The sequence below is a fragment of the Apis laboriosa genome, unplaced genomic scaffold (assembly GCF_014066325.1).
Source record: "Apis laboriosa isolate Shangri-la unplaced genomic scaffold, ASM1406632v1 scaffold13_cov153, whole genome shotgun sequence".
NCBI lineage: Eukaryota > Metazoa > Arthropoda > Insecta > Hymenoptera > Apidae > Apis > Apis laboriosa.
In genome coordinates this window covers 1,465,662-1,476,726 of record NW_025221370.1, presented here as the reverse complement: position 1 = coordinate 1,476,726, position 11,065 = coordinate 1,465,662, and the positions used below count along the sequence as shown (strand labels likewise).

The 11,065-nt window shown below is 23.6% G+C and overlaps 3 protein-coding genes across 6 annotated transcripts; 1 reads left to right on the top strand and 2 right to left on the bottom strand.

Moving 5' to 3' along the window:
• Positions 1 to 354: 354 nt before the first annotated feature.
• LOC122720912 (RNA-binding protein 45) lies at positions 355 to 4,853 on the bottom strand. 3 transcript variants are annotated; one of them, XM_043947990.1, is made up of 7 exons: positions 4,796 to 4,853; positions 4,028 to 4,295; positions 3,743 to 3,857; positions 2,829 to 3,616; positions 2,523 to 2,755; positions 2,293 to 2,424; positions 355 to 472 (listed from the first exon to the last, which is right to left on the bottom strand). In XM_043947990.1, exons 2-6 carry the CDS (start codon positions 4,224 to 4,226, stop codon positions 2,311 to 2,313), a joined length of 1,449 nt encoding a protein of 482 aa, XP_043803925.1. In that variant the 5' UTR covers positions 4,227 to 4,295; positions 4,796 to 4,853; the 3' UTR covers positions 355 to 472; positions 2,293 to 2,310. The 3 variants fall into 3 exon arrangements, with proteins under 3 accessions (XP_043803925.1, XP_043803927.1, XP_043803926.1); XM_043947992.1 differs by having other exon boundaries at positions 2,523 to 2,749; positions 4,796 to 4,851; XM_043947991.1 differs by lacking the exon at positions 355 to 472 and adding an exon at positions 1,689 to 2,151.
• A 414-nt stretch (positions 4,854 to 5,267) lies between these two features.
• LOC122720998 (6-phosphogluconate dehydrogenase, decarboxylating) lies at positions 5,268 to 7,730 on the bottom strand. Of its 2 annotated transcripts, XM_043948166.1 has the most exons (6): positions 7,535 to 7,730; positions 6,977 to 7,200; positions 6,517 to 6,761; positions 5,949 to 6,405; positions 5,780 to 5,876; positions 5,268 to 5,694 (listed from the first exon to the last, which is right to left on the bottom strand). In XM_043948166.1, the coding sequence occupies exons 1-6, from the start codon at positions 7,543 to 7,545 to the stop codon at positions 5,352 to 5,354; spliced, it is 1,377 nt and encodes a 458-aa protein (XP_043804101.1). In that variant the 5' UTR covers positions 7,546 to 7,730; the 3' UTR covers positions 5,268 to 5,351. The 2 variants fall into 2 exon arrangements, with proteins under 2 accessions (XP_043804101.1, XP_043804100.1); XM_043948165.1 differs by having other exon boundaries at positions 5,272 to 5,694; positions 5,780 to 6,405.
• Positions 7,731 to 8,407: 677 nt separating this feature from the next.
• Positions 8,408 to 10,428, top strand: LOC122720999 (ADP-ribosylation factor-like protein 5B). Its single transcript, XM_043948167.1, has 3 exons — positions 8,408 to 8,827; positions 9,463 to 9,907; positions 9,991 to 10,428. Exons 1-3 carry the CDS (start codon positions 8,782 to 8,784, stop codon positions 10,037 to 10,039), a joined length of 540 nt encoding a protein of 179 aa, XP_043804102.1. The 5' UTR covers positions 8,408 to 8,781; the 3' UTR covers positions 10,040 to 10,428.
• Positions 10,429 to 11,065: the final 637 nt, after the last annotated feature.

Sequence of the window (11,065 nt, the reverse complement as noted above, 5' to 3'; positions counted from 1 at the left end):
GATGAACACGATTAAAATAATCTCTTCATAACTTTACGCTTAATTTCAATGCATTTTACTGGCGCGAAAATTTTTTCTTATGTATTACACATTGCGACACCTGCTGGGAATTTTTTTGTCTTTTCAATTCAAATCTAACCGATGATTCGGGAATCGATTAAATATAACATCATACCGTTTTTCTATAAAAATTATTTTATTGCACATTTTATGAACATATCAAAGAAATATGCAAAAAATAAATTATAAACATCGTATACTTTAAAAGTGCAGTATAAAAGTGAAATGCATAAATGAGTGCAAATACAATAATCCTCTGATATAAATCTTCGTTCAGTAATAAAAAGGAGAAAATATATAAAATTATAATTTATTCTTTATATTTTAAGCTTCATATACACAATGGTAGTAATATCTTACTCTGCTATATCACAGTCATCACAGGTACACATCTTTGAATCCTTTAGATATCCTGAAAGATAAAAGAAAAAATATATCAAATTAGTAAATTATGAATATATAATGCAAAGTAAGATATTCTGTTCTGTGTAAAAAAAAAATTAAGTGAAAATCAGTGTGAGATTTTGAATATTCAATGTGTATTTTAATATCATCAAACAAGTCAGTTACAGTCTCCTAAAACATCATTGCGTATAGTCATTGAGTAGAACAGTCTAATACATGTACAAAATGTCCATCATAAAATGTTCATGTTGTGCGTTAATTATATATTGGTATTTCACGATTTGTGATCATGAACATATTAATTCCCTAAGAAAATGTACTTTTTTTAAAGAAATTTGATCTAAATGTAAAAACTAGCATATTAAAATATTTGCAAAATACATCTATACACATGAATATTGATTCCAAAACAAGATTTACGTGTAATATTTCCATAGAAAATGTCCAAAAATTTTTTTTTATTTTTACATCTGTAATTGTGTATTTAAAGAAACTAATTTTATTTAGAAAAAACTGATGAATGAAATATTTCCAAATCTGTTTAATATTAAAATTGAATTAAATATTTTACTGTGTAACTAAAATTAAAATTATTGTAATCTATGATAAAATTTAATATTACTTTTATCAAATATATCTTTTGCACATAAAAATATTTTTTATATTTGCATTTACTATATTTATAGTTAAAAAAATATAATTTCAATTTATATTTTATGTAATACTATATTATAACATACAAAATTACATTTGCAAAATACTCACAAAAATAAATATTATTCTATGGAATAAATCTTATTTTGAAATTTTAATTCTATGAAATATATTATTATTTGTCATTATGAAATTTGAATATTTCTTGAAATACATACAAGAAATAAATACTTTATGTTTTCTTTCATACATATTATAGCTAATAAAAGAATTATACAGTACTATCGGATATAAATAATAAACAAAAACATATATTATTAATTCTAAAGCATAGGTTATATTTTAAAGCCTGCACGAATAGCTAAAATTAATATTATAATTAATAATAATATAATCCTTGTTTTATAAACAAGAATATAAAATATAATTATATTAAAATATAATTTCATTTTCTTTCTAGAAACATTTGTTTCTTTCATTTATTGATTTATTAATCATTCATTAATTTAAAAATGAATTAATTTATTTTTTTTTAATTTGTTTAAATAAACTTTAATTGCAATTTAATACAAAAATATATGCATTGAAAGAGAGACCTTTTACCTCTTACTTCTGATTAATCTATATTATATTATCATATAACAATAAATGCGCACTTTAAATATATTGCATCATATATCTTCCTTATGTTAAAGGAAGGAATTAAATTAATTATAAAAATTTAACTAATTTCATATGTTCCATATATTTGTAAAATGAATTTTTAAATTAATTTAATTTTTTTTTCACTTTTCGCACAGGCCTCAATAAAATAATAAAACCAGGAAGTCATGTGTATGTGTGTATATGTGTAACGACATGTAAGGATAAAGTAAAGTAGCGTTAAAGTTTCAGTAACGTTGAAATCGCGAACGTAAGCGGTAGTTAAAAGTAGGTAGTTGGAGTAGTTTCCTTGGATGCGGGCCCGACGTGGTCAAGTGAGTCTTAAAATTCGTCTCTTTTATTGCGTCCAGCTTGTGTATACCAGTCAGTCTGTGAAGACAAATAGAAAAATTACATTTTCTCCTGTTTTTTAAGTAAAGTTATCGTCAGTTACAACGTCAGGGTGTTAATATTTAAATGCCTTTTTCTTTCCCTCCTTTCTTTTTGTCTTGTATTCGACGATTTACTTACGAGATATACAAAAATAATTTAATTTTCATCTTCATCCGTCCGTAATCGTTTTCTACGATCTTCACCGACATTGCGCTCTTCTGCTTCCAGTACTTTTAGTCGAGATCCACAAATTTCTTGTCCATGCAAAACCTATAAAACAATATAATTTTATGAATTAATTAGTCTACTTAATTTTATTTTTTATTTAGGAATTATTGTAATTGTATATTGCAATTGATAAAATATACCTCAATTGCTTCATTTGCACTTTCCACACTAGCATATTTTGCATAACCACAATTTTTTCCTGGAAGCATATAAACATCTATAAGATTTCCAAATCTGCAAAAAGCATCCTTCATAGCATATATGGGAGGTACTGGAGGCCCACATACAATAAAGCATCTTTTAGCAACCTCTGCATCTATACTAGCCATTGGTTGCACAGGTGGTAACTTAACACACATTGAATGCTCTAAACCTAATTATGTAAAAATATAATTATATAAAGATATTATATATTATTACATTACATAGACAAAATAATTTCTCACTTGGTGCAGTTAATCCTGCAGCTTGAATTAAAGATGTAGCTTGAGCAATAGTTTCAGCTAAATGTGCTAAATCTGTCCTAGCACTAGCAATTCCACCAGAACTTCCAGGTTTTATTGCATTTTTTGGAGGTGCACTTGATAAATCTGGTTTTACTATCATCCTATGACCAGGTGGGTATTCAAAACCATGAAATTTTTCTCTTGCATATGCTGCTGCACTAGGATTAGAATATACTACAACAGCCTGACCTCTTGGCATTCTGTACCTTACATCATTTTTCAAATGACAATAATCCAATCCAGGTACAATGTCAAACAACTTCCATAATTGATCTTGATTTAATGCTGGATGTGCAATTACTTGTAAATGTGTATAACCTTCAGAATTAGGATAATTTGTGGCAATTTCTAAACTAATACTACTCTTTCCAAAATTTGATGAACTATAACCTCCACTAGTACTATCATAATGAGAAGATAATCCATTATTATATTTTACATCAATGTGTTCAGGTTTTGGTTTTTTTGGTTCAGCAAATACAGCTTTATATTTTCTATCACATTCTTCAAATGCTTTTGCTGCACTGGATACTTTTTTAAATTTCACATAACCAAAGCCTTTTGATTCATTTGTATTCCTATCTTTAACCACTGTTGCATATTCAATAGGTCCAAATTTTAAAAATTCTTGTTGAAGTTCACTATCTGTCATAGATTTAGGTAACACACAAAACAAACGAACCCATCTTTCTTCTTCATTCGTTTCTCTGACAGATCCTTGATCACGGCTGAAACAATTGTCTTCATTTTTATATTTATCAATAATATTGTATACTAAAAAAAATAATCTTTTAAAAGATCTTTTTGAATTAAAAATTAATTCTTCTTGTCTTATTAATTATTTAAATTCTTACTTTGATGCAATCATTACTTTAATAGGTCTTCCAACAGAACCCAACATTTTTCCATTCATTTCTTCCAATGCGAAAGCTGCTTCTGATGTTTTCGAAAATTTAATGTATGTAACTCCTACGTAAACAATGAATCACTTTTAAAATGTTTGAATGATGATATAAAAAACATATAAATAAACAATTTTCATAAATAAAAATTATATAAATAAATTTAAAAATATACAAAAAATATTAAAAAAATAAAGTAAAGTCTTATTGATTTCTTCTATAGACAAGAGGAATTACCTTTATTTTCCCCTGTAATACGATCTTTAACCACCCAAATATCTTCGATCTTTCCAAATTTTTCAAAGGCTTTTCTGAGGTCATCTTCTTCCAGACTTTTGTGACATATAACAAATAAACGTGAATTCGGTGGATCATCATTTTTTGATCTTAAATCCGTTTGCGAATAATATGAATCCCTTTCCCTATGGTCAGCCATTTTGCAAATGAATGATGCAGACTACGTCGCCCGTCTACGGTCAGTAAAACCGATGCGCTTCAGGGACGGCTGAAATAGGGTTCTATGATATCATTTTCTCAATAGTATCTTTCAAATCTTAATTGTTAAAATATATACAGTGCTAATTATATGTTTAATGCTAGTATAAATTTATTTTTATAATATCACAGCATAAACTTTTTTACATTTCCATTTAAATATAATATTTTTCAAAATAAATTAAATTGTATTATTAAATTATTAACATAGATTTCTTTCAAACATAATCATATATATTTCATATATTTTAATTTAGAAGAAAATAAAATAAGAAATATTTAGTATTTATATTAATTGTATATTTGCTAGTTTTATGAAGTTTTATTTGACTTTGATGACTCATGGCGCGAAATTATTTTTACTTGGATTTCCATTTTAGTCGATATCGGTGTTGTTAAGTCAAAATGTTCCATTTTTACTAACTTTTTAGTTTAAAATTAAATGTTTAAAAACTAAATGTTTATTGCATTAAATAAAATATTCTTAAAATTATAAAATGATATCAATACCTTATTAATAGAAATGTAATATATTAATAATTGTAACAACAGCTAGGTTAGATTAAATTACTTCCACATTTCACAAGATTTGTTGAACGACTTGACAAATTATGCTTTACTATTTTCTTATAATACAAATTTTTTTATATAAAAGAGACATGTATTACTAATTATTATTGCTTTTTTGTATAAATATATATTCTTTTAAATCTGATTGGTTTTTTATTGTATATATATATATCTTTATTTTGTATAATTTAATAAGATAATTTAGTATACACAATTAAAAAACAAAAAATGAATAATTTATATATATATTAATATATATATTTTTTTAATAAATTTATTTTTTTTGAACAAAATCTTTTCCAATGATTTTATAATCATTTATGTATTATTGAATATAATACATATAAATTATCATATATAATATATATCATATATCACATATATATATATTTTATATGTATCATATATCATATATAATATATATATATAATAACATTTATCATATATAATATTAACTATATATACATTTTGTTATTAAAAATTATAATCATAATTATTAAACATCATATGTAGAAGCAGATACATTTCCACCATGTCCAGTCCAATTGGTATGTACAAATTTTCCTTCTTGACCAAGTAATTCATAAGTATGAGCTCCAAAATAATCTCGTTGAGCTTGAAGTAAATTTGCTGGAAGTCGTGCAGTTCTATAACCATCATAAAAAGCTAAAGCAGTTGATAATGCTGGAGTTGGTATGCCTAATGTTACAGCTGTGGATACTACTATTCTAGCACTAGCTTGACATTCTGTCATTGCTTTAGTAAAGAAATCATCCAATAATAAATTAGAAAGTTTTGGATTCTTTTCAAATGCTGCTTTTATATTGCCCAAAAAGACACTAAAAATAAAAGTATGATAAAATACTATTACTAAAATTTTTTTATTATTTAATATTAAATTTCAATATAAATATATACATGTACCTTCTTATAATACATCCTCCTCTCCACATAAGAGCTATACCACCATAATTCAAATTCCAGTTATGAATTTTTGCAGCCTCCCGTAATAGCATAAAACCTTGTGCATAGGAAATAATTTTGGAGGCATAAAGAGCTTTTTTCAAATGTTCTAGGAATTGTTTTTTGTCACCTTGATATATAGCATCAGGACCTTTTAATACTGAACTTGCTTCTATTCTTTCACTTTGTAAAGCAGAAAGGCACCTAGAAAAAACTGATTCTCCTATTAAAGTTACAGGTACTCCATAATCTAATGCTGCAATAGCTGTCCATTTTCCAGTTCCTTTTTGACCAGCTGTATCCCTAATTTGTTCTAATAAATATCCTTTTTCATCCTTGTACTTAAGAATATCTCGAGTAATTTCAATTAAAAATGAATCAAGTTCTCCTTTATTCCAATCATCAAACACTTGACTCATTTCTTCTGGATTAAGTTTTAAACCATTACGCATAATGTGATATGCTTCACAAATAAGTTGCATATCGCCATACTCTATGCCATTGTGTACCATTTTTACAAAATGTCCTGCACCTGTTTCTCCAACCCAGTCACAACAAGGTTCTCCATTGACTTTTGCACAGATTGACTAAAACAAAATATTTTGTTATCAATATATATTTAATCTTATCTATGATAAGATTAATATTATTAAAGTTTTAAATTAAGTTTTAAATAAATAATCATATTTCAACTAAACCTGAAAAATGGGTTTAATATGTGGCCAAGCTTTAGGATTACCACCTGGCATCAAAGATGGTCCATATCTAGCACCATCTTCTCCTCCACTAACACCACTACCAACAAACAAAATTCCTTTTTTTTCTAACTCTTTAGTTCGTCTATCAGTATCTTGATATTCAGAATTACCACCATCAATGATAATATCTCCAGAGGATAATAAAGGTATCAATTGTTCAATAAATGCATCCACAGCTGCACCAGCTAAGATAATATATATATTATTAAAGATATTTATTATTTATTATATTTATTATATATTAAATATTTAAATTGAATTGAATTTCTATATTATTTAATTATTATATATTAATTAATTATTATATATAAACATTTAAATAATATATAATTAAAACAAATAATAATTTATCTCAAGGTCAAGTTATAATTTTAAAACAAAATTTATAATAGAACTTTACCTTTTACCAAAAGCATTACTCTTTTTGGTGATTTTAATTTGTCTACCATTTCTTTCAATGTATATGCACCAATAACTTTTGTATTTTTGGCTTCATTTTCCAAAAAAGATTTAACTTTATCTGTTGTACGATTGTAGGCACATACAACAAATCCATGATCATTCATATTTAGGATCAAATTTTGACCCATAACAGCCAACCCAATAAGGGCAATATCAGCACTTCTATAATATAAAATATATTTTTTCATTAAATTATATATCACAAAAAATATATTATCTAAGAAATATATATATTTTAATGTCTAAATGTGATAAGAAAAAAATTTTTTTTAATTCAATTTTCATTTTAATTTTCATTTTCATTTTCAATATATGTGTACTATTTGTACTATCTACTTTTCTTATTTTTTAAATAATCGATTAATTAATTATTGGTTAATTATTGATTATCTATTAAATTTTATTCTAATAAAAAATAATTATATAAATCAAATTATCAAGTTTTTACAAATCTAAATTTTTAATTTATTGAAAATAATACAAAACTTATACTTACGGTTTACTCATTATAATTTTTCAAAAATGATGTATTATTTCTTCTTTGTAATATAATTTAAAGAATCAACAAGTGGCCGAACGCTTTACCACGAAGATTAAGAATGAACGAACATTCATATTGGAGTAACTTCGAAATCAGCCGACGTTTCGTAAGCCAATCGCAACGCCCAACAAGGTCAGCACACTGTTACACACTGGGAACATTGTTATGAAAATTTCATAATTTTATCATTATTTAGATATATTAAAAACGTAATATAATTAATGGAATATTCAACTTTTTATTAAATTCATTACTAAAAATTTAATTTATGAAAAAAGTTTTTTTTTTGATTTTTTATTATATTAGCAATTTTATATTATAAATATCATAATGTATAAAGATGTATAAAGAAATAATAAAACTAATTACATTAATTAATTAATAATTTTTATTTGAAAATTTGATATTAATAGTTTAATCTGTAAAATATCAAAATATTAAACTATTATATAATATAACAAAATTTTTATTATTACAAAGTTTAGATTAATTTTGTATTATATCAATAATTTCAATTTTTAATATTATTTAATGTTTTTTAATTTAATATTATTTTAAAAAATAATAGTAATATTTATTATCGATGAATATTAAAAATTTTTATAGTTACCTACAGATTTTATTCTAGATTTTTATTTTTATTTCTCTTGTTTTTTGAAAAGAATATAGATAATGATTCAGCGAAATCAACTTGATTATCTTAATATTATGTGACAATAACTAACCATTTCAAATAAATTTATATGTTACGCGCCTTCAATTGTGAATTTTATACTCCCAATCAGTATACGTATATACAAGACTGACATCACTTTCGGTTAATACTAAACAATGATTGGACGCATCGCACGTACGAATGTTTTAATTGGAAATGCAACATGTCTCGATTTGCTTGATTAGATTAGGGAAGGTCTTCGTATATTTCTTTCACTTTTGGGTTATCCTTAGTGTATTTTTAACAATTTGCAACAATTCTTAGATATATAATTCACGTTATAAAGTATTAATAATGAATTTATCATAAATATGTTGAAAAAGAATTTGATAAAAAAGTGTACATAACCCTTTGACAATGAGATATTCCATTTCTGAAACCAAATATATATATCTTTTTTATCGAGAAAAAGATTACAGAATATATGATTATATAGAAATACGTTTAAATAAATATTAACACTGAGTGATTTAATGTTTTAAGCAATATGGGATTATTATTTTCAAAATTGTGGAGTCTCTTTGGCAATGAAGGTAAATTCAGCATATATAACAACAATATTGTGTCATTAAGCTTTGTGCATAATATTATATAAATAATAATATTGCAAAGATTCATATTTAACAATATGTAAAAATGATAATTATTTATTATATATATTATATAAGAATTATATATTTGCTTTTTTTTTATTTTGATAATAAATAAAAATAGTTCATAAATGTTAAACTTTATTTAAATATAATTTAATAAGAATAATAAATAAGAATTATAAATAATTATAATTCATAATTATGTTTTTATTATTTATGTGTTAAAATTCATTTCAATAAAATAATTTTAATTAATTATCAGATATTTTATTTTTTTAATTATCAAAAGTTTAATTATAATGATAGAATAAAGAAATAAATAAAATTATTCTTTGTAAGTTAATATTGTAATTATTATATTTGAAAACTTTTTAAAATTTTCATTATACTTTAATTTTACTTTCAACATATGTTAATATATATTATTCATATATTTTCCTTTCACATTCTAGAAAAAAATATTTAAAACATTTAAATAAATGATTCATATAAAAAAGTAATTTAAATCATATAATTATATTCTATAATTATATAATTTATCAATTTAATTATAATTAAATTATATTATTTTTCAGAACATAAAATAGTTATGGTAGGATTAGATAATGCTGGTAAAACAACTATATTATACCAGTTCCTAATGAATGAAGTTGTTCATACATCACCAACTATTGGATCCAATGTTGAAGAAGTTGTTTGGAAAAATATTCATTTCATAATGTGGGATTTGGGTGGACAGCAAAGTTTAAGAGCTGCATGGTCTACCTATTATACTAATACAGAGTTTATTATTATGGTTATAGATAGTACAGATAGAGAAAGACTTTGTGTAATAAGAGAAGAATTATACTCAATGCTAAATCATGAAGAATTAAGTAAAGCTAATGTTTTAGTTTATGCTAATAAACAAGATTTAAAAGGTAGCATGACAGCTGCTGAAATCTCTAGACAATTAGATTTAACTTCCATTAAGAAACATCAATGGCACATACAAAGCTGTTGTGCACTTACAGGAGAAGGGTAAAAGAAGAATTTATTTGTTATTAGAGATATAATTTTATTAATTTATGAAAAAAATTTATTAATTATTTGTAATATTTTAGGCTTTATCAAGGTCTTGAATGGATTGTTGGTCGTTTAAAAAAGACATGACGTACATTATGAGGAATGATTTTGAATATAACAAAATATTTAAACTGTAAAGTATATCTTTATTGTGAGTTACTGTGTCACTCTAACAATTGTACAAATGATATAAGAATGAATGATCATTTTTCAAATGGTACACTAGCTTCATGCATAACTGCATATACTGATTAATTATTGCAAACATTTAATACATTAAATGGTGGACGGGTAAACTTTGTCTTATCTATTAATGTGATACAAAATGTAAAGATTAATGATTATAACATAAAAATAAAATAACATTTTAATTATTCTTTATATAAAATATATTTAAGACATCATATTATAAGAAAACAGAAAAATTTAGAATATTGAAAGTCTTTTATAAAAAGTATTGTTGAAATATCTATAGCAAAAATTTTTTTATCAGTCTATAAAAAAATAAATATTATTAATATTTTTTACAAGACTGCCAAATTAATCTATTCTATCAAATTAATTATATAAATATCATTTATAGCTATAAATATTATATTAAAATTACAATTTAAATATAATATCATTTATAGCTATAAATATTATATTAAAATTACAATTTAAATAATATTAAATTTTTATTTTTTATTCAACAATGAATGTAATGAAAATATTGCATGCATATTTAAATAATAAAGAGTTTAATCTTGATCCCGTCCACCTATACTTATATAAACATAAAGATAAATTATTTATTCATTTTATTCAGCTAATATGTGGATAAAATTTTTTTGGCGATTCTCAAGAATATATTAATGTACATAGTTTTTTATACTCCACATTAATACAAATGTAAAAAGTCAACTTCAATTTAGCATCAATTATATCATATATTTTTCAACTTTCTATGTAAGAATTTAAACATTTCTTAATGCTTGGTATTGCAAACATCATTAAAAATTTTAAGATAATGTTATTCAATCAGTCCAGAGTTGGGCAATAATTAATTGTTTTGAAGTGATTTTTAAATAACTTATTATTAAAAGTCACTATAATTATGATCATTAATCAAAT

Excerpts from the sequence above, each read along its gene's own strand:
- LOC122720912 (XM_043947990.1), bottom strand. The coding sequence starts at position 4,226 with ATGGCTGACCATAGGGAAAGGGATTCATATTATTCGCAAACGGATTTA. Across the intron at positions 3,617-3,742 it reads AAAGTAATGATTGCATCAAA|CCGTGATCAAGGATCTGTCA; the intron begins GTAAGAATTTAA and ends CAATTGTTTCAG. Across the intron at positions 2,756-2,828 it reads TGCAGGATTAACTGCACCAA|GTTTAGAGCATTCAATGTGT; the intron begins GTGAGAAATTAT and ends TTACATAATTAG.
- LOC122720998 (XM_043948165.1), bottom strand. Across the intron at positions 6,762-6,976 it reads AGTAATGCTTTTGGTAAAAG|CTGGTGCAGCTGTGGATGCA; the intron begins GTAAAGTTCTAT and ends ATATTATCTTAG. Across the intron at positions 5,695-5,779 it reads GGAGGATGTATTATAAGAAG|TGTCTTTTTGGGCAATATAA; the intron begins GTACATGTATAT and ends TTTTATTTTTAG.
- LOC122720999 (XM_043948167.1), top strand. The coding sequence starts at position 8,782 with ATGGGATTATTATTTTCAAAATTGTGGAGTCTCTTTGGCAATGAAG. Across the intron at positions 8,828-9,462 it reads GAGTCTCTTTGGCAATGAAG|AACATAAAATAGTTATGGTA; the intron begins GTAAATTCAGCA and ends ATTATTTTTCAG. Across the intron at positions 9,908-9,990 it reads TGTGCACTTACAGGAGAAGG|GCTTTATCAAGGTCTTGAAT; the intron begins GTAAAAGAAGAA and ends GTAATATTTTAG.